The sequence below is a fragment of the Stereum hirsutum genome, assembly GCF_000264905.1.
Source record: "Stereum hirsutum FP-91666 SS1 unplaced genomic scaffold STEHIscaffold_6, whole genome shotgun sequence".
NCBI lineage: Eukaryota > Fungi > Basidiomycota > Agaricomycetes > Russulales > Stereaceae > Stereum > Stereum hirsutum.
The window spans coordinates 92,976-114,513 of NW_006763136.1; the positions used below are offsets into that span (position 1 = coordinate 92,976).

General features: G+C 51.4%; 7 protein-coding genes across 7 annotated transcripts; 2 read left to right on the forward strand and 5 right to left on the reverse strand.

The window, feature by feature from the left end:
- Positions 1–276: 276 nt before the first annotated feature.
- On the reverse strand, positions 277–1,582 carry STEHIDRAFT_95997 (uncharacterized protein; the record flags this gene model as incomplete). Its single annotated transcript, XM_007303274.1, has 4 exons — positions 277–492; positions 556–1,076; positions 1,181–1,358; positions 1,418–1,582. 3 exons carry the CDS (start codon positions 1,580–1,582, stop codon positions 559–561), a joined length of 861 nt encoding a protein of 286 aa, XP_007303336.1. The 3' UTR covers positions 277–492; positions 556–558.
- Positions 1,583–3,706: 2,124 nt separating this feature from the next.
- Positions 3,707–5,495, forward strand: STEHIDRAFT_156011 (FAD-binding domain-containing protein; the record flags this gene model as incomplete). Its single annotated transcript, XM_007303275.1, has 5 exons — positions 3,707–3,876; positions 3,944–4,418; positions 4,485–4,877; positions 4,937–5,365; positions 5,442–5,495. 5 exons carry the CDS (start codon positions 3,707–3,709, stop codon positions 5,493–5,495), a joined length of 1,521 nt encoding a protein of 506 aa, XP_007303337.1.
- Positions 5,496–5,694: 199 nt separating this feature from the next.
- On the reverse strand, positions 5,695–8,058 carry STEHIDRAFT_167899 (MFS nicotinic acid transporter Tna1; the record flags this gene model as incomplete). Its single annotated transcript, XM_007303276.1, has 15 exons — positions 5,695–5,891; positions 5,962–6,095; positions 6,173–6,365; positions 6,432–6,505; positions 6,563–6,587; positions 6,644–6,763; positions 6,834–6,954; positions 7,014–7,167; positions 7,233–7,307; positions 7,361–7,453; positions 7,520–7,548; positions 7,604–7,618; positions 7,677–7,744; positions 7,799–7,807; positions 7,863–8,058. 15 exons carry the CDS (start codon positions 8,056–8,058, stop codon positions 5,695–5,697), a joined length of 1,503 nt encoding a protein of 500 aa, XP_007303338.1.
- A 2,375-nt stretch (positions 8,059–10,433) lies between these two features.
- STEHIDRAFT_55849 (MFS general substrate transporter) lies at positions 10,434–12,933 on the reverse strand (the record flags this gene model as incomplete). The annotated part of the gene is made up of 13 exons (XM_007303136.1): positions 10,434–10,639; positions 10,707–10,840; positions 10,930–11,122; positions 11,225–11,285; positions 11,352–11,380; positions 11,438–11,578; positions 11,602–11,743; positions 11,886–12,039; positions 12,138–12,212; positions 12,295–12,387; positions 12,541–12,545; positions 12,606–12,673; positions 12,792–12,933. 13 exons carry the CDS (start codon positions 12,931–12,933, stop codon positions 10,434–10,436), a joined length of 1,443 nt encoding a protein of 480 aa, XP_007303198.1.
- A 1,284-nt stretch (positions 12,934–14,217) lies between these two features.
- Positions 14,218–16,132, reverse strand: STEHIDRAFT_55703 (peroxisomal dehydratase; the record flags this gene model as incomplete). Its single annotated transcript, XM_007303128.1, has 9 exons — positions 14,218–14,336; positions 14,463–14,663; positions 14,766–14,952; positions 15,053–15,123; positions 15,231–15,330; positions 15,436–15,524; positions 15,636–15,686; positions 15,895–15,973; positions 16,067–16,132. 9 exons carry the CDS (start codon positions 16,130–16,132, stop codon positions 14,218–14,220), a joined length of 963 nt encoding a protein of 320 aa, XP_007303190.1.
- A 736-nt stretch (positions 16,133–16,868) lies between these two features.
- On the reverse strand, positions 16,869–20,094 carry STEHIDRAFT_146600 (hexokinase; the record flags this gene model as incomplete). Its single annotated transcript, XM_007303277.1, has 13 exons — positions 16,869–16,915; positions 16,991–17,049; positions 17,114–17,178; positions 17,284–17,500; positions 17,676–17,824; positions 17,920–18,018; positions 18,133–18,336; positions 18,500–18,611; positions 18,778–19,006; positions 19,111–19,183; positions 19,676–19,766; positions 19,862–19,897; positions 19,985–20,094. 13 exons carry the CDS (start codon positions 20,092–20,094, stop codon positions 16,869–16,871), a joined length of 1,491 nt encoding a protein of 496 aa, XP_007303339.1.
- Positions 20,095–20,325: 231 nt separating this feature from the next.
- On the forward strand, positions 20,326–21,154 carry STEHIDRAFT_96011 (ribosomal protein L14). The gene is made up of 3 exons (XM_007303278.1): positions 20,326–20,552; positions 20,623–20,988; positions 21,054–21,154. Exons 1-3 carry the CDS (start codon positions 20,526–20,528, stop codon positions 21,060–21,062), a joined length of 402 nt encoding a protein of 133 aa, XP_007303340.1. The 5' UTR covers positions 20,326–20,525; the 3' UTR covers positions 21,063–21,154.
- Positions 21,155–21,538: the final 384 nt, after the last annotated feature.

Here is a 21,538-nt window from a genome sequence, read left to right on the forward strand (position 1 = left end):
ACACATACCTGCACTTCTACACTCTTTCTCGCGGACTGTAGTATTCTCACACTTGGCCCCCTAGCTCTCATGACACCCTTCGCGTTCTCCGGCCAAGGTATTGTAGGATATCGGTGGGATACGCAGTGTAACTTTTCAAGAATGTTGCATCGTTCGGTTAATTCAACAGGAACAACTCAGACGGGTGATCCGGTGGGTGGAGTCTGAGATCCGTCCTGAGTGTGGTTGGCTGCTGCGGGGGTTACAGGGGTAATTTGGTTGGGGTACATATAGATAGAGACAGCTAAGTAGAAGTGTCGATATGTTGGTGGACGCAAGGGGGTGAAGGTCAAAGTTGTGAACCTATTTGAACAGAAAGAGTCTGGAGCGAGCAGCTGCGAGCAGGGGTGCAAGACGATACCCAAGTGCAGGAACCCGGTAGAGCTAGAGTGTGATTTACAGATCAAAATACAGATTTCGACTCCAACGTCGGTTTTTCAGAAGCGACGGGGGCTGTCACCAGCCAATGATGTTAATGACAGCTTTCTGTCAATTACTAGTCACAAGGCTACGCACCAATCAATACAACGCCTTGAAGCACTTGGTCTTATGACCCGCCTTCCAATCCTTCGTCTGGCATACCTTCCCACAATATCTTACCGTCTTGCACTTCGAGCACAGCAGCTCCGCCTCCTCCATACAAACCGGACAAGAATCGTCCCCGCAATTTCCCTCCAAATACTGCCTTGTCGAATTTAGATAGGATCCCGTCGGTTTGATATGTTCTATGGAATTCAACATCCCATGCAACCTCTTCATCTCTACCTGCTGTGTCCGATCGAAGTTCGCGAAACGAGCGTCTTCGCATAGCAGACCAACTTTTGTGCAGAGTTCTTTCCGCGTGGAGGAGTCGATCGAGGCATTTTTGTCGTCGCCGAGGTTAGTGTCGCACCATTGAAGCATATGGCAGATGAGGGCGCAGATATATCCTGGGCCGCTCGGCCGCTTCCAAGCTATACCACGAACAAATGCAGCCGCGACAATTGTGGGCACTGAAGTCATCTGCGACGACGTGCAAAGAAATCGACGAAGATACGCTGGCAAGAGGTGTCGGTCAGCCGTCGTGCGTACCACTCAATGCCTCGAAACTTGCACCACGCCATTGAACACAGTGACATCTCGTCAAAGATGAAAGACTTACGGTCACGCTTTGGATCGGGCAGCAGGGACATAAGCTGGATGAGATTGGCCAGCGCAACGGGCTGAGTATTCGGATTCAGCTTCCGCAACGAGTTCGCAAGTGCTGGTAGATGGTGTGCTGAGAACGCAATATAGATGTCGTCGAGCACTTCGCGTGGTAGTATAGCCAAAGCATGCAACTTAACACAGAAGTGATCGTAGTACCTTGAAATTGATGAAAAAGGCCTATACTACGCACCTGAGTCTGCAGAGCCTTGTCCTCCTCCTGAGAAAGGTCCGTATCTGATGGTAATGGGTTGTCGAGAAGACGGGTGTGTTCTGCCATTTCCCTTGCCATCCCTACCGCCTCCCGCGAAAGTGCTGCGCGCTCGACTGGTCTGCCATTAATGTTCACTGTGGCCATGGCTGAAGGTCGAGGATTGCAAGGGATATGGATGATAAGAGTAGAGAGCTTGAGAAGCTGCGGCCTGCTCGAGAAGTTGGAACTGGCCGCCAGAATCGTAACTCGTCGCCAGCGGTTGCGAGAGCCGGAGGTGGTACGAACACGACTCGTACAGTGTAGGCCCACTCCTTGATCCGCCACTTCGAAATTATTTATTTTCTGACCCGCCTTCACATCCTCATGCAAGGTGTTTGCTTTGGGGTTCGAAATGTTCTTAAGGGCCCTCAGGATAAAATCCACAAAGCTCCTACTGCCCTTTGCATAGAAGACTGAACGCGCACTTTTTTTGTGCGCGCGGTGCCTGGCGCTCTGTGACCGTGACAACGCCGTCCGAGGACACCGAGTGATGCGGCGAGATTGGGGAGGCGCATGGCATATGCGGGGCGAGGTCCAATCCCGGTGCGGACAATTTTGGGTCAGAAAGTGGTTCCATGTTTGATCATGGTGCGTACATTTTCGGTCTCCCAAGTACCCCACGTCCGATCCCAAACGAGACAAAAGTGGTGAGCTCGCAGCGAGGTCCGATCCTACCATAGCCCACAGTGCGCACAAAAGAGATAAAAATGACTCGTGAGAGATCCGGTCCAAACACTCGCCGACGAGGTGCGCACATAATGACAAATAAAACACATATTTTCGAGCTCTATGCTGGGCAAGGTCCGATACGAAATTTGTACGAAATGCGTACCAAATGTCCTCCAAAACAGGGCACCCGATCCGAGTGCGTACATTCCGCTCCCAAATCGGTCCGGACAAAAAGGGCAAAATCCGGCGATTTTGGATCGGACCTCCCTAGGCATATGCCATGCGCCTGATTGGGGGTGCCGTGATGAGTATTGTAGAATTCAGAGCGTGCCCATTTACAGAGCCATCTGTGTCGACTTCAGAGGGATAGGGAGTGTCATACAAGATGCAGACAATTGCGATATAATTTACTTCATCTCAGGGCATCGTGTTGACTTGGTAAGTATGCGAGTCGGTTGCGAGTCGGCTTGAATCTATTGGTGCCACAGTTGCTTTGGTAGAAATTTACCTCTGTATGGAACCACAAGGATATAAGTGATCTCGTCTGAGTGGTTTCGACGCAACCAGTAGCTTTTCTATGCTTTTGAGTCCTTAAACTCATGCTCCCTACCTCACTAGGCATACAAACTGACCGGCCTCGACAACGGCAGTAACTTACTAGTCGTACTGTGGCCCAAGAAAGATGGTCGGCGCTCGACGGACCCTGACGGACCGCGTCGTCACGGTCACGTAGAGATCAGACGCCCGGCGCGAAAAAAAACGGTGCGTTCAGTCTTCTATGCAAACGGCAGTAAGGCAAATATGCACTTTCTGGAGACCAAACAGTGATGTGGCACCCGATCGCCACAAAAGTCACTCCTTGATCCAACCCCACCCCGCACGATTCCCCCCTTACAATAGTGGCACATGTTGGTTTATATACTGGACATGACCTCAAATATTGATAATTGACAGTATTCATGCTCGAGCTCCAAGGTGGACGAGCTGTGAGCAGCACATTTGCAGTGGATCAAGGACCGGGGTCGGATCAAGGAGTGGGCCTACACTGTAGTACGAACATCCACTGGTTCGACCGCAAACTTCCGCCAAATCACCACCACAAATTCGCACAGTTACATAGTGAGTAAAAGTGGCGTTACGCTCACTCTTGCAGAACTTGGGAACTCTCTCGAAGTCCGCATTTCGGAGAGAGCAGAGTTCAACAAATTTCCTCGCTTTGCCCCAGTCTTTGATCTCACTGGAGGGATCAGGATGGGAATCCCCCTCGCCTGCGTTTCTTTACCCTAGTCCTTGTGTTGAAGAGCTACTGTGCGCTTGCATTGATGCTCTATTCCCTTAGTGATGCCCACAAGGCCCTGCGTTTCGTCTTCCGTCTATATTTAAATGTCCTCCTTCTGATAACCGATGTAGAGCGCATACTATCCTTGGCTAAAACGGTGACGGACTGATATTCCGTGAGCTTATCGCCCAGTCTGAGTGTGGCTTCAAAACATATAAAGCGTCGGCCTGTCATCCATTGCGTCCGGCTCCCAGCCGTTGAGATTCACCGACACTACCGCCATGTGGAAATCACCCATCTATGTTGTTGCAGGTCTTTTGTGCGCTGAAGATCTCAGCACTGGGGTAGCCAAAGATGTGCGATCTGTAGAAACATTAATATCCTGCTTGACGTCGACCTCCCTCGATATCCTCACCCCAGTATCACGAGACTGGAATGAGGCCATCACGCCGTACGTCCAGCTTGAGAGCCTCTCTTCAATCGTGTTATCTATTCGATGACTTACACTGTACGTTCAGCTTCAATCTTCGTCTTCAGGGCCATTTCATCCCATCAGCAATTGCTTGCCCCATATCCGCTGGCGAGGTATCCTCCGCCATCCTCTGCGCAAACAAGTATGACGTCCGCGTCTCACCAATCTCGGGGGCACATTCATACTCAGCGTCCGGATACGGGTCCACGAACGGTACACTGGTGATCAGCATGTCAAATCTCAGGCATGTGTCCGTTGATCCAAGCTCAGGATTAGCAAACGTGCAAAGTGGAATAAGACTTGGAGACATGGCGTTGGAGATCTATAAACAGGCAGGACGAGCACTCGCACATGGTACGGATCCACAGGTTGGGGTAGGAGGACAGACAAGTTTTGGAGGATATGGGTTCGTGTCGAGACAATGGGGATTGCTGCTTGATCAGGTGGTAGAAGCAGAAGTGGTTTTAGCGAGTGGCAGCATTGTGAACGCAAGTGCCACAGAAAACACGGAGTTATTCTGGGTCAGTTGTCGTTGACTTTCACTTGCCGAAGTCACTTATAAATCTGGCCATTTTTCTGCACATCAGACAATTCGCGGTGCCGGACCCTCCTTCGGCATTATAACGCGGTGGACGTACCAGACTCATGAAGCACCCATGAACGTTGTCGGCTTCAACTACACCTACGCCACGCCGAACTCCTCCGAATTCTCTCGAGTGCTTTCTGTCTATACAGACTGGGTTCTTGATTCGGCCCCGCCGGAACTTGGTTTGGAAGCAGACATCGTCAATGGAACGGCTGTCGTATCTTTCGTCGGCATGTACGAAGGCCAACGAGATGCTTTCGACTCCTTAATGCGGCCCGTTCTGAGCAGTCTTGGGCCGCCTCTTTTCGCGAGCGCGGATAACTACGGATGGATCGAAGCACTGGAATGGATAGGAGGCGTTGACACCTTGGTCACTGAGGGTGTTCCACCAGAGGTACGTCATTGGCTGTGAGACCACAACGTTTAGAAAACAACGCTCTGAATGGCGTACAGCACAATACGTTCCTAGCCAAATCACTCATCACCCCACTGGCCGCACCATTGACCATGGATGCATACACAGCTTGGGGAGACTACCTCTTCGCCAACGCCGACCTCTCGTCGAAGTTCTCTTGGTTCATGCAGATTGAGCTCTACGGAGGCACTCAAAGCGCTATCAACGCTCCCATGTGGAATGCCACCGCATATCCCTTCCGTGACTGCCTGTTCACAATCCAGCTCTACGCTGCTACTATATCAGGCGAGCCACCTTATCCATTCGAGGAAGGATACAGCTTTCTCGAAGGTGTCATCGCTATCATTCAGGATGCGATGCCCGGAGTCGAGTTCGGTGCTTACACCAATTATATGGATCCGACTCTGAAGCACTGGCAGAATCGGTATTATAAACACAATTATCCAAAATTATTAGGGCTGCAGAAGGTAAGCTTCAATCAAATAAATCGCCTCCTCATATGAGCACTTACGCAGGAGCGCTGGGATACGGAAACTCTTTTAGAGGTATGACCCGCGCAATATACTTTTGAAACACCAAGGAGTGGGCTCGGTGTAGGATTTAGGGATCTTCACAGGGAAGAAAGCGCTTCAGACTCCAATATCGCAGAGCGGTCAAGCATGTTGTATAGTATCTATGTAACAAATGACACGATGGGTGGTCGTGCCCCCTTCTTTAGTCGTACAGATATGTGTGTCTCGTCGTCGTAAACCGTTCGTCGTGGCGCTTGAATGCACAATGGATTCGTCCGCGTGGTTTACAAGATATACCTAAACGTAGAGGCCTTGTCCCCCAGTTCCCTCGACTCCCGATCCAAGTCTCTTCTAGTTCCGGAATCGCTATCTTCATTCTGGATGGACATCGCAGCTCGTCTTTGATTGGTCCTATGGTAGATGTAGGCGACGGTTGGGACAGTGATAAGGCCGATGCCCACGAACATGAGCATAATCCCGTCTGTGGTGTCAATGAGTTACGGTCAATACTTGAAGCCGGTACGAGCACACTTGTAGGCGAAAACACTCACGGCCGACAAGGTATCGTGGCTCGTCCTGGCTACGATATACGTTCGAAGCAACGGCCCCTCCAAAGTTCCCAATTCCAATCTGTAGCGCCATACCCACAGCTCTCTTGTAATGACCCGAAAGGTTATTTCCCAGCCTATAGAGATAAAACAAAAAGCCCAGCTGCCGTATTACTGACTCGTTTCATACACGAGTGGTAGGAAAATGACACACCAGGCCACGGCCCCAGGAAATGCGGCGTAGGCGCCTCCTACGCAGAGGAACGTTCCGAAGTATTTGACGCCCGCCGGGGCAGCCGAGATGTTGATCGAGTAACCGACGACGAGCATGCATAAGCCCGCGAGAATAAAAGGAGAGCGCTTGCGCACGGCGTCAGACCAGATGGAGAAAGTTACCATCAGGATGGCTAGAGGGATGTGTTAAGCAGCATAACTAAGAAGGATATTCCTATAGATAGAGTTGAGGTACGTACTAGCCACAATGTATGGCGGGATGGTCAACAATTGGCTGACTGCGGTCGAATATCCAAACCCATTGATGATGGTACTACGGCATCGCGATCAGCATACCATGGCACCTGTTTGTGAGTACAGGAAGGCCTACGGCAAGAAAAGTGCAATCCCATAAACTGTGATAGACGTCGTTCATATCTGGCCTAGTAAGGACGAGAAAGGCGGGACTTACGAGGGCCAACAATGCAGAAATACACCAAGATCTGCAACCAGACTTGCCAGTCCTTCAAGGCGTCCCAGACGTGTCGACTTGAAAAATGCTCGTCTTCGCCAACGTCAGAATTGGCTGATCCTGCAGTTATATTCAGTTTGAGAGAACATAGTTTGAGGAATTATGAGTGTATATGAGCGCCAATACATACCACGATTGTGGAGAATGTAGGCTTGCTCCTCTAGAGTGAGGAAACTGACTCCGTACGGAAAATCCGGAAGGATGAACAATCCAAGGATACCTACGAGCACTGTTGCTGAACCTTCCAGTATCTGTTAAACAAGCTAATTCAGTTCTGGAGCGCCGTTTCGTACGGCAACGAACAACCCACGAAGATCCAACTCCAGGACTGCAAGCCGCCTGCACCGCTCATGAATGATATTCCGTATGCCCATAGACCGCTGAATGCTCCTGCTAGTGATCCTGCTCCGAAGAAGAAGCCAATTCGTGACTGGAGCATAGAACGAGGATACCAAAGTGTAAGGCTACGGCATAATGGGGAATCTCGTCATCAACTTTGTAGGGACGTAAGCTTTCAGAAGAAACCTACTAATACACCACCCCGGGGAACAAGCCCGCTTCGGCGATACCTAAACAGACACGGACACCAACCAGCTGTGGATAACTAGTTCCACGGGATGTTAGCCACCAATTTGAGGGTTCAAGCGAAGGGCTTACTTTTTTACGAGACCCATCAGGGCCGTGATGGCTCCCCAGAGAATCGTGATACCAGGCAGCCAACGGGAGGGGAGAAAACGCTTGATCACCAGGCTGTAAAAGCATGAGGAACGTCAGAGCCGTGACGATTAGTGCATTGTCAAAGAAGCAGCGTATTACTTCGAAGGGCATTCGAATAGGCAGTACGGCTACGGGCACGGTGCATCAGATATACACCACGATAAAACCTAGTAGAGGACTTACAATGAAGAACATCGTCTGGAAGAAGAAGATGCTAGTATCAGTAGGGAACCTAACGGTGGTGATAAGTGCGCACCAGGGCAATGTTGAACTGGTCGCCGACCAAACCTAGCTGACTCTCAAGCCCTTGAAGTCGAGCGTTCCCTAGATCACCCATGATAAGCGTAATACAGCACTCTGACGCACGAGCAAACTAACCAATATTTCCTGAGATAAGCGCTGTGTCAGATGGAGGTCGTTTGAAATGAAGAGCCTCACACACCTCTGTCTACCCCAGCGAAGAGGTACATGAGTGCAAGAATAGGGATCAACCTGATGTCAACCTTCCTGTACAACCGCTTCGTCTCTTCGGGCGACAGTAGGGGCGGTGACGGAAGGCCAGTCTTCGAGATCGTGTCGTCCGACTCGATACTCGGAGTGGAGTTTCGACCCCTGCGTGATTGTCCAGATGCCTCCATGAATGTAGATGCAATGCAGAACCAAAGATGACTGGCCCAAGAAGACACGAAGGGTTCAAACGCGAAGAACCGGTATCGCTCCCCGACTGGGTTTCCTATATATACCGATGCAGGGGCAGACACAAGGCTTACCTAGCCCGACCAAAGGCGGGCTTAGATATAATGTCGAAACATATTTAATTCAGATCCGGGTCGGAGGAGAGGAGTTGTAGGGGTTTCCCTGGACTTCGCGGGCGAAGATGCGACGCAATTGGATCCCGAATGCTGGTGCGGGCCAGGGCGCTTGAGAGCTCCATAGGATGACAAGGTAGGCTAAGGTGGGGTGGCGTGTCTTTAGGTCGGTTCGTAAGCGGATCGACGTGCTCGACGGATATGAACGGGCGCCTCTGATGCTTCCGTCGACTTTGTAACCAGGTTACGTCTCGCCTCGGGAGGCTGGCACGCATGGGGAAAGAGGCGGGCGTCTGTGTGCATCCCAGAAGCATCAAATGACCGTCAACTGAGTACAAAAAGTTTATCACGCATGGAAGCCTCTAGTCAAAAGTAATATCGCCTCACTCTACGCGTTCTACTTCGCAGACGAGTCAAGACGACTCGGGTCAAAGATGGATGTCTAGGGCGAAAGGATCGTAACTGTTCAGTTGAGTGCATCACGATCCACTAGCGCCGACCTGGCCGCTGCGTACCTTGCGAGGACTCGAAGCACCAATCGCCGAGCGATATCACTCAACGGCTCTTCCGGGTACGGCACTGTATAGTACCTCAATCGACCCCAATCTGGAACTAGAGTTGCAAAGCAAAGATAGAATTACCAGTCCCACGATGGCCGTCAAGTGCAGTCTGACAGAATGACCGGTCTTCACCACAGAAATAGCTTTGCTGTTCTTGAAGGTCCTTGGTCCTTTGGGCCCTAGTGTCACAGTGGGACATAACAAGTCAGGGCCGGTGGAACAGAAAAACATTGCGCCACGAGGAAGAAGTTCCTCAGTACTTACCAATAGATAAGGCGCAGCACACATGTGATGAAGTACTTGAAACCGCTCGCAAAACCGACGAGCGCATCGATAAACAAAATGAAGTAGAAAAAGATCTTAGGAAAGATACAAGGGCATTATTAGCACGATATCGCGTAGAGTAGATGCGTACGTACCCGTATAGAAGTCTGCACTTTCTCTTGCATTGTACACTCTCCCCATTACCCACTTATGAGAAGGAGTGGACCCCACTTTGGAAACGTCTGGAAAGTCAGTTCAAAGCGGCCTCTGCGGGTGCGTGTGAGCATCGGGCAGAAGACAAGCTGAAACATGTAGGATGAGATATTTCAGAACTAGACGGAACAGCGGTAGCATCACAAACACAAACCCTCACAAAAACAGATCGAAATCCCGTCTCGCAGTTCATCGCAGACAGAGGTTCGAGGTGGAAGGGCCCCACAGCCTCGCGGCCCGCCAATTGTATGTGGTTGGCCCCTAAGTCGGGCGCTCCGTCTAGGGTCGAAGAAAGTTCAACAACTACGGCTATAATCGGAACGTTAGACGTGCGGAGGTCTACCCGAACAGCGAAGTCCATTCCAGTGATTATACTCCAAGGAGGTAATTAGGCGCGGTGTAGCTGAACGCAAGCGGAAGAGGACTGTTACGCCAAGAATTGTAGACCTCCAGTTGAAACCGCATCCGGTTAACAAGAAAGCTCTTGGAGTTCGGTGGCAAGTGCGCGAGGAAAAGAAACACGGACTCACAGGTCTATAAGCTCGGGTATGTCGGTTCAGGAGAAATGTAAGAGAAGCCTACGAGGCGTTGTGCGGGCCTTCCCAGAAAAGGGAACGAAAATAGACGAGGATGGCGAGATGAAGGTTTGAAGGACCATTGACAGCTCGACAAACCATCATTGAACAAAAAATAACGCTCGCGATACTTATTAGCCTGTGGTGGATAGTATGGCGAGGGGACCAAATGACGAACACAGTCAGCTGCCTTGTGATTGTGGTGAAGTCCTTGGGGATAGAAAATGGGTAAGACCATCAACCGGACCGTTGTTTGTGTTCCAAAACCCCATGGCGTTCTCAACGAACAAATGTAACACAGAGACACTGAAGCCGAGGGTATCCCGGCTATTATGCGGCAACCCAAAGCGACCCAAAGCGAACGGCATTTACTCATCAAATAAAGTGTACCATAGCGCCTCAATATCGATCGGGGTTCATCCTTAGAGCGTCCCTGATATTTGGCCATCGATCGTACATTCTACACAATCTGCCTGGTCAAGGACGAGCGAAAGTTTATTAGTTCATTCCTAGATCAAGTGGCATAGAACTCACCTAGTCTATCGTACAAAGCCAATTTTATAACGCACACTGTCCTGCGTACATCCATGCGTCAAATCATATACCTAAAATCAACCGCTCGGTCCCCCATCTTCCTCAGCTCCTTATCCGTATACTTCGCTCTCCACCCCCCATCTTCTCCTCCCTCCGGCGACGCCTGCATAATTCTGGCGCGTTGTGCATTTATACGCACGTAGAGCAAAACCACGATCGGGACGAAGATGAAGCCGATACCTACGAACATGAGCATTATGCCGTCTGGTGGTATGGTTTCGAAACAGCCGTGAGAAGCCAAGGACAGGTGAACCGGAAAAAGAAGACATACGTCCAATGATGTACCGCGGCGAGTCCTGAGTTCTGTATACGTTACTGGCTATCGCCCCCGCAAAGTTCCCTATTCCTATATGGAGTGCCATTCCGACACCTCTCTTGTACTGGCCTGAGAGGTTGTTCCCCAACCTGTAATTCACGGCAGTTCGTAGAAGTTAACATGAGAATCCGAGAGCAAAAAGGGGAGGTCCCAGGCGAGCAAGATGCAAAAAACTGACCAACTAACCACCCCGGGGAACGTCGCATAAGCGCCTGCCACGCAGAAGAACGTCCCGAAATACTTCACTCCTGCCTTCGTGTCCGATATATTGATGCTGAACCCGATAAGGAGCATGATGAGCCCGAGGACGATGAAGGGCGACCGTTTGCCGGTACGATCGGAGAGGATGGCGAAGGTTAGGAGGGTTATAGCTATACATAGTTGAGTTTGGGTGGCGTCAGCGATGAGAGGGCTCGAGTGCGGAAGAAAGTTGAGAAGAAGATAGAGTGTGATCGAAGAATGAGAGGACGTACTGGCGAAAACGTAGGGCGGAACTGTCAAGAGTTGGGAGATGGCCGTTGAATGCCCGAATGTCTTTATGATCGTTCTGTCATCACGACAAGTTTAGCTGCCTGGGGACATATATGGTCGAAGATTCACTGACGGTAGGAACAACGAAATTCCATAGACTATATACGTCTTCGTCAACTTTCAACCTTACACAAGGTAGGCGGCTGGATACTCACGAGGTCCAACAACCGATATATACACCAATATGTGCAGCCAGACTTGCCAGTCCGTTAAGGCTGCCCACAAATGACGAAGTGCGAATCTCTCTTCCTCGCCGACGCTAGAGTTGTCGTACTCTGCGAACCACCCAGGCAGTACTTCTGTGAGCTGAGCAGGTGACTGCGAAGAACAAAGAACGCACTCTTTTTCCAAATAACATACGCCTTCTCTTCCGGGGTAAGAAACTTGGCCGTCGCCGGAAAATCGACTAAGACCAAAAGCGCAAGCACTCCAACTAGAACCGTCGCAATTCCTTCTAGGATCTGTGTACACAAGCAGACCCGTGAGTCACGCCACATGATCAAGATCGCCATCCCATGCATAAAATTCAGAAACCACCGCTGTCAGCTCCAAACGATAGGAGGACAGCAGCACAAGGGACATGGTAGTGAGACAATGACGCACGAATATCCAACTCCAGGCCTCTAAACCCCCTACGCCATCCATGAACGAGATTCCGAACGCAAGCAAGCCGCTGAACGCTCCTGCAAGGGATGCGGCGCCGAAGAAGAGACCTATGCGGAATTGGAGCATTTGACGGGGATACCATAGCGTTAGGCTGCAGAACGGTACATGACGGTTAGCATGATATCCCAGCCAGGCAGAGAACGAGAAAGGGGGTAGTGGCTCAAATATGGAATGGGGAGGGAGACGCACTAGTACACTACACCGGGGAAGAGCCCAGCCTCGGCTACTCCAAGACAAGTGCGAACTCCGACGAGTTGGGGATAACTAAGGGACATAGACGGCAGTCATCAGACGAGTGGCTCGGGGGCGCGTGATAATGGTGTCAAGGAAGATAAATGAGGCGTACGTCTTGACAAGACCCATGAGGGTCATGATGGTGCCCCAAAGAATGGTGATGCCTGGCAGCCAGCGAGAGGGACGAAATTTCTTGAGGACAAGGCTGCATGACGGATTAGGATGAACGGTGACGATGGTCCTCGTAGTAAAAGTGCTCACTTGGCTGGACATTCGAACAGGCAATAGGGCTATCGGCGCCGTCGATCAATAACTTGGTATGCGTGTGGAGGGAACCTTAGTACTCACGATGAAGTACATGGTCTACGAAGTGGAATGAAGGACATGAGTTTGTGAACAGGTACGAAGAGTATCCACACGCACAAGAGCAATGTTGTACTGGTTATTGATGAGGTTGAGCTGCGTCTCAAGGCCGTCAAGACGAGCATTTCCTATCATTCGATTGATTCAGTCTATCTCCTCGTGTACCATTCGAAGTCATTCCCACCAATATTTCCTATAATCACAATTCATCAATACACATCTCGCACCCCAAGGTCATACACTCACCTCTATCAAGGAAACTGAACAGATACATCAGCGACAATATAGGCATAAGCCTCCAATCCAGCTTCCGATAAAGTCTCTTCTCTTCTTCCTCCGTAAGCACAGGCGGAGGAGGCAAACCCGAATCACCACCAAAATCAAGCATCCAACCATCGTCACGGTCTCTCTCGGCTGCCAGTCGTTTCTCATCGTCAATATTGATGTTCTCGATAGTCGTGACCTGCGCCCTCGAGTTTTTGCCCTTTTCCATGGTGTTTTAGATTCGACTCCTGGGCTGAGTAAGTGAAAGAGACTGGGATAGAGCAAGGAGAAAGATAGAGACGGAGAGGAGGAAGAGCGTGTTCGCCTATTATAAGACCGACGTGATGAACGCCGTCAAAAGACTGTCATGTGTCCTCCTTGAACGACCTACATGACGAGGGTATAGCCCCATTCTATCCACATTCGATCATAGGTCTTCCCTAGCCTGTACGAAAGATAACAAATTGCTCATCTGAGAGGGACAACACGACATCAAACTGGCGAAGGCGGACGGACAGAGCCTGGGAGGAAGAGCTGCGAGAAAGGTTGAAGGCGGTCATGAGACTTCTTGCAGCAGTCTAAGCGTGGTGGGGCGGGGTCAGATGAGATGGCTTCGTTCAGAGAGTCCTAGCAAACGCGTATTTGGTCAAGTAAATACTCGAGATTCAATTGAAGGTGGTGCGGTGATGGTCGTGAACAAAGAACTCGACCAACTTGTGTTGAAGTCGCACAGCGGCCAAACTAACCCTGACCCTTCCAACGCCCGCGGAGAGCTGGTTTTGTCGCCTTCATCACTTCCTCTCACCGACCCATTACTTTACTCAAGGACTTTCTCACTAACAACCCACTTGCTTTCACGTTCGACTCTGCCAATCTACATACCCCGAACGTTCCAAGACCCCCCGATTAGACGGACCATCACGTTTCCTGCATATACTACTCGTATTCCGAACTGACGTGCCTGCACATACTCTACTCCCTGCTCCGCATACCGAGTTCCACAGCATTTACCAACTCTACCTTACATGTAGTTAGTTGTCCAGTACCTACTCACAGCGCCCCTGGCCTGCGCCGGCGCTATATAAATGCAATTGATTCAAAAAAAATAAATAAATAAATAAATAACCCTGACCCTAACCAGGGTTCAAACTTGATTAAGTGGCACCCGATGTGGCCCGACATGGACAAACTTATGCACCTCAAAAATTCGCAGAAGGTCCACGAAAACATCGCGATTCTTTCCAATTTGGTGAGACAGCAAAATCTGTACCACATCGTCATAGATCCAGAGCACATATATCGTACATACCATGCCCACTGAAGTCGTACTAGACAAGCGAAAAGATGTCGGTACTTCCCCTGCTTTCCTCCCAGCACCCGAGCACAACCACCAGGCTCATCCTTACCCTCACAATTTCGCCTTCTCCGCACTCGCACTCTTCCTGACCCACGCCACGCCACCTCCAATAACACACCTCCCCGAACTCAAATCCCACGTCTCAAACCCTATCTCCCTCCACTCATCTCCTAATCAACAATCACACGCACAAAGGGCAAAAAAGTCAGCATCCCTCCGACACGTCCTCACCCCCATCACCTTCAAGACATCGTCATCGCAAATCACAAACGAAGAGAACGCACCATGACCACCACCTAAACCCCCCAACTCCCACGCCCTCGTCTCAAGCTCATCCCCCGGCCTCACAGGGCTCGTGAACCTCGCACTGAAATACTTCAGAGACGAGGGGTCGTTCCCGCCTATCGCGCTGACGAGGTGACGCGCGGCGAAACCGTAGGTCGAGAGGCCGTGCAGGATTACGCCACCGAAGCCAGTGCGGGCGCCAATCGAGGGGTCTGTAGAGTACACACATATGTAGATGAGACTCGTCAGCGAAATATCATGCATCAAGGAGAATGTTGTTGAATAGTCAGTTTGTGAGCGAATGGCACACGCACCGATATGCAACGGATTGTAATCCCCGCTCAAGCGATATATCAACGCCTGTTCCGTGCTCGTCTTATCCCTGATCGTCCAGTCGGGCTTACTTTTCGGATCGAACGATTTTGTAGATTTTGGGGGAGAGGCGATCGTGTGCGAGAAGCGGGTGCCGGTGAGTTTGGCGCCGAGGTTGAAGGAGGCGGACTGTGCGAATGCGGTTGCGAGTGTCGGTGAGGAAGGGGGAGGGGAAGTGATAAGAAAGGAATTCAAGAAGGGAGGAAGGTTGGAAGGAAAGGGGGCGTACGAAGAGTTTGGCGTAGGGTGTACCCTTAGGATCGACGAGTGTGTATTCGTTCTCGAGTATGACCCCCGACTCTGCGCCATACCAGTATGAGCATCAGTAGGTTGATCATTCGGAATAGATCAAAGAAGAAGGAGAGGGAAAGAATGAAGGGGAGGGAGAGGAAGAGGAAGAGACCTACTATTTTCCGAGATACCCGTCAACCGCCTGTTCATCTTCCATCCGTCCCCACTCACCAACGGAAGAGGCCTCAGGATCTCAATAGTCTGTGTGGCGTGCACCTGGGTTATGTGAGGTAAGCAGTTAGCAACATATCCCCCTCTCGGAGATATACTGAAACATGGGATAATGCCGGAAGTGGAGGAAACAGAGGGAGTGAAACATACACCGCGATTCGGATCGAACTTTGGGAGACCGGGTGGCGACGTGGCGCTTGCCACTCTGGATGCGAAGAGGTTCACGTCCTGGTCGGCACCTAATGAGTGGAGGGTGAGGGATATGGGTTATTGTTACAGTTCAGATTGCAAGGGTGGTGGTAGTAGTGAAGAGTACGGGGTTCGTGAAGAAGAGCCTAGAGGAGACATACCTTTGAGGAAGAAAGTGGCAGGGAACGTTGGGAAAGCGGCGAAGTTCTTGTCTGTTGTCAAAGTGCGTGGCGTTCAGGTTATTACAGTGTTCAAGAAGTCCATGGAATGAGTCGGATGAGGATGGGGGTAGTATGGGTGTTGAGGTCTGGGTGGCGCTCATAAAACAGGCCAACGTACCGAGCTCTAACAACCATACACCCAGAATTCAGTACAGCTCTCGATGTAAGATGAAATAAAGGAAGCTGTGGACAGACGCACCGTAAACCAGAGGAAAGTCATTCGCTTTCGCCCCGATGCCAATAGCGTAGATGAGAAGGTCTCGCTTATTCCATGCGACCTGACCACATTTTCACGATAGAGAGCATTCCAACGACAGAAACAGTAAGCAGACAAAACTCGAACAGCACCACGCATTGCTGAATGCACGCACAGGTTGGTCCGGATAAATATGTCCCACCGCTTTCTTCAACGCTTCCACAGAGACCGTTGTCGACATCTCAGTAGCGGAGTTATTCCAAGCTAGAGATTCCTTTCTTCAAGTTTTGGTATAGAATGTAGCCAGAAGATAGAGATGCAGATGTAGATGGTGATGGTGGTACAAGAACAAGAATCGCACACGCTCAGTCACCAGTCGACCTCAGGTTCTGAATGCGGGGTAAGACGGTCATGATCATGGTTTCGCGAAGAGGGGCTCCGGGAGTGTTGAGTTACCGGCGGCCGGGATGAGGTGGCGAGTGTGGCCCTTTTGGTTTTGGTGGGGGTGAGTTTGTTCTGAATTCACTTTTTCGCACGTCCAATCCGACGAACTTCGCACATATAGGTATCATCAAGATAATAAAAACCCGTTATGATTTATTCAAGACTGAGATCTGAGACTCGGGCATAAGAGAGGGGAAATTCTATGTGTTACGGAACCAACCAGCCCTACACCATGATCCTACAACCACCACCGTCGACCGCTGACCCTCGACCCTAGCTAGCGAAAAGAACACCTTGGTATGAAAATGTACGTATGTATATATGTGCGTATGCATGCATGCCTAAACAGAAAACAGAAGGGGAACTACAACACTACAGCGGCTTCAAGTTGTCCGAAAATAATGGATAGACAACAACAGTCTGTGACACTTCTTCTTCTTCTTCTCTTTTTTCTCTTCTCCCGTCGTTTGTGGTCGTTCGCCTCGTAGTAGTGGTACACCGCAAAGCGGGTATAGAATCGATCGCGAGTCGGGTTAGACGTGGACGTGGATACCCTTGTCCTTACGGATCTTCGTCATTGCTACAGTAAAACAATGTGATCAGCGGCCTGATTCGCATACTATACCTGCACTCGGCACCACAAAAAGGGACGTACCTGCGATGATCGCACTACCGACACCACTTCCATCCTCAGCGTGGTGTGTAATGATGTTCCTACCAACACGACAACCGGTCAACTTCGATCAAAAAGAGAACATAAAGCGACGACACGACTCACTTCCCCTTGTCCCCAAAGATATCACACAGGCCTTCATGCACTCTATCCGCAAAGCCCGGATATTTCTACACATCCCATCCAACCACCCAAAAAAGCACAGTAATCAGCACCCTCCTCCAATTCCCATTCCAATTCCAATTCCGCACAAACGAGGGGGAAAAAAAACGAACGTTATACAAACTGCCATCCGCACCCACACTGCACCCATCCTCGAGGTATCCCATCTTACTAACGATCGCCGCGATCCCACACGCCGACATCCGTGCCGCACGCCTTCCGATCAGTTTCGCGAGCGCGCGGAAGAACTGCCGTTCGGCGAGCGTCGTCTCCAGTGCGAAGAAGTGGGAGAAGATTCCGATGATCATGAGCAGTTCTTCGGTCGGGTCGCTGTGTGGCGTGCGTGAAGTGTGGGTGTGTGTTGTGCGAGGGGAGTTGCAGGAAGAGAACGCGGAAGAGAATGTAGGGTGGATGATCGGTGATCAGAAAAAAAAGATGCTTGAGTATCGTGGGGACCGCATAGTGGTAAAGTGGCAAAGTGGCAAGACTAGGACGACGGACGCACCTCTCCATCAGACTCAAGAACGCCGTGTCCATCGCGTACGCAATCTCGAGCTTATACGTGTTCTGGCCCAAGAAGAGCACACCGTCGTCGATGAGCTCGCAGATGACGAGCCGGAGGATCTCGCCGAGGTAGCGACCCGAGATGAGTTTCTAGACATTCATGAGGTGTGAGGTGAAGACATCCATGAGAGGTGAGGGAAGGTGAGCAGGTGTAGGGGAAGAGCGGAGAGAGGTGGGAAACGCACCTCGAAAGCCTGCTCGCCTGGCTTGTTCGAGTTTTCGTCGATCGACACGTCGTACTTCGTCCTCGGCAGATGCTCGTGCTCAAACGAGTCGAAAGCGCCCTACCACCCCCAACCCAACACAGCCCACCCAACCCAACCACGCAAAGTCAACTTCCCATTCTTCATTCCCTCATACGCAAAGGCAAAGGCAAGGCCGAGGACAAAGCGACTCACCCATTCACAATTAATAGCCATCTCCGCCTCCGCATCGATCCCGAGATCCTTGATCTTCCCGATCTTGCCCACCTTCTCCATATACGCCGCATTACAGCCCGTCCCGAAAATGACGGCTATCTTCGTGCGCGGGTTGACGTAGTGGCTCGCGATGAGCGTGCCGGTCGTGTCGTTAATGAGCGCTGTGAGTTGCACGGGGACGTTCTGTTGGGTGGTGGGCGGTGGGGTGGGCAGAGGGGGGTGGGGGAAGGGGTGGGAAGAGGGATGGGAAGAGGGATGGGAAGAGGGATGGGAGGAGGGGGCGGATAACGTCGGTGAGTTAATATGTGTGAGTGCGGTGCGATGTGGTGGGGAAGACTGAACGTACGTATTTTTTCAAGGAATTCCTGAACATCTCCGCGACGTCCCTTCCTTCCGTGTTCGCCGCTCCGAAACCCTTCGTCCAGCGGATGAGCTCACCATGGTCGATCCGGTCTTGCCTATTCATCACGCGCGGGTAAGTATGCGTACATGCGTGCGAAGCAATGGAGGGAATGACAGGTCTACTCACAAGCACGGATACGAGAACTACTCGCATCATACCCGCAAATGCCGACAACACCCCAATCAGTCCCTCTCCAAATCCACTCATGCAAAAAAAAAAACGAAAAAGGGAAACGCACCGTGAACCCCAAAGGCAACAACTCTCCCTCCTTAATACTCCCCTCCTCAAAATTCGTGCTCACGAACGTCTGCAAACACTCCGCGCAAAAATCGAACAACTTCTGACCGTCCTCCTGTTTCTGCTCTTCCGTGAGGCGGTACTTGGACTGTGTGATCTCGAATTTGCCGTCGCCTTGGAGGGTGACGAGACAGACGCGGAGGTTGGTTCCGCCTGGGGTTTGGTGAGGGTGGAATAGGTTTGGTGAGGTGAAACAGTGGAGTGACGGGGACGGGAATGGGAATCGGGATAGGATGAAGTGGGGAAGGCGGACGTACCGAGGTCGACGGCGAGGAAGTCGCCAGTTTCTTCACCGGTCGGCCAACCAAAGACATACGTCGGGATCATAGGCTACAGCCCACAAAAAAGAAAGGCTCGTCAACGGCCGTATCCCTTCAAGACACACAAACGCCAACGCCACATCCTCCACGCCACACTTTGACCAGCTACACGAAAATCAAACGACAAAGTGCATGGTAGGCACAAGGAACGAGACCCATTACGGCCGCGTCGAGGGCGGGAAGAGGACGATCTAGTTCGTAGTCTTCCGTGCGTCGGAGGACTGATCCGGGGGGTGATAAGGGCCGAAGGGAGGCGAAATTGGTATTCATGCATCGACGGAAACGGAGCGATGACGATGTGACATCTGCATATCCGTCCGGTCCTAACGACTCCGAGCATTCCGTCGCCGTGCATGAGAGCACTCGTCGGAAGGCACGAATGTGGTGCAGAGCGCAACGGTGTGGCGAAGAGCGCAAGGTGGAAGGTAGAAGGAAAGAGAAAGAGGGAGAGGGAGAGGGAGAGGGAAAGGAAGGAATAGGGGCAGAAGAAGATAATACGGACCACGACCTGGTCTTTCTTCTCGAGACCGAGCTCGAGCGTATCCTTGAATGCCTCGACGATCATGCGCATACGCTGCGGCGTGAGCGTGAACCTGTATCCCATCCACATCCGGATCCAGCACAAGAAATGTTGAACCATCAATCCACCATCTGTACGTTCGGGCATGGAATGTATAGACGGACGTACAACACTTCGTATTTGCGGAGATGGTCCGCCATCGTTCTGCAAGCGCCATGGAGCAACAGTAATTAGATGAATTCTCCGTTGAGCACCGAGATATGGAGCAAAAGACGTGAAATCCGAACGCACTTCTTGGTCGCATGCGGGAGATCCTCCTCATCCTGCGTCCTGGTGTGCACCGTCAGCGTCTGCCCGCTCGGAAGTGTAACACTACCGCTTCCTCTGCGACTTGCTGGCATGATCACTAGGTTTTTCTGTAGGCTGTTCGGTGTTCCGAAGGAGTTGAAGGAATTGGGTGAAGGACGGGAGAGAGCGAGGGCACGTAACGGTGAAGCGACTTGTGGATATCGGGTCGTGGGAGTGATGCCACGTGGAAGACTGGGCGAAATCTCGAACGGGATCTCGAGGGCAAGGCAGTTCTGTGGCACTCGAGAGCTCTCTGGCTGCTTTTTCTTTGCAAAACATAAATACTTTTATTGACCCTCACAATAAATTTCAGAGGCAGAAGGATGCCGAGCAATTAACTTGATCCCTCTTCCGTCTCGCCACACGATCGAGTCTCGGGGACCGTGGGACTTTCGTTGGCGCGACCAGACTGCTCCGATTTGTTGAAGTCCTTCCTCCAGGCCAAAACACATCCAACGCCTCGTCCAGTTCTACACCTCCCATCATGATTGGTCTCAAAGGAACACTAACCGTCCGTTCCTTTCCCTCATTTCCATACTCCTCCTCCGAGTTAACAACCTGAACCCGGCCTTACTACCCAGTGCATCGACAACTCCGGCGCGCTCATCGTCGAATGCGTCAACGTCCTCAAAAACAAAGTCACGAACGGCTGGGGCTCCGTCGGCGACGAAATCGTCTGCGTCGTCAAACGTGCGCGTCCCATCCCCGCATCCGCATCCCTCTCCGCGACCGCGATAAAAGTGCGACGGGGAGACGTTCGGAGGGCGGTGATCGTGCGTACGCGGAAGTCGGTGAGGAGACCGGACGGACGCGTGGTGCGGTTCGACGATAATGCGGCGGTGTTGTTGAATAATAAGCGGGAGATGTTGGGGACGAGGATTGGAGGGGTTGTTAGTGCGGATTTGAGGATGAAGGGCTGGGGCAAGATTTTGAGTTTGGCGCCGAAGGTGAGTACGAGTGCGAAGGGATGTAAGTCTGGAATTGGGAAAGCTGATGGGACTGTTCATCGTAGGCCATTTGAGACTTGTGTTGACCCTCTACTGTCTTTTTTCTGCTTTGCTGTCTTATGCTATGATCACACGGCATAATGCCATTCTCGCCTACTCTCAAGTTCTTCTGGCGCCTGATTCCACCACATTGGCCGGATGCGATGAATCCTTATGCTGAATAGACTGACTCTCAGCTCTCTCCGGCAGTCGCAGCACTTCCTGACTTGGCTCGCTCGATGCACCGCAACGTATCACGCCACCCACTGTAGGCGTTAAGCGCCGACGCCACAGCGCTCCCGAGCGTTTTGAACTCCATTTACGTTCGCGTTCGTCGAGTTCCCTTCGCGACCCGCATTTTCGTCCTCGTCCTCGGAATTAGTTGTTTGTGGCGAGAACGCGTACTCCTTAAGCGCTGGCAGGCCGTGACGGTCCTCTCCTCAGTAAAACCAATTCATGTTGCTCTGAATTTGAATTCTAGCAAACGGGACGGCATCCGTCCCGCCTTGAA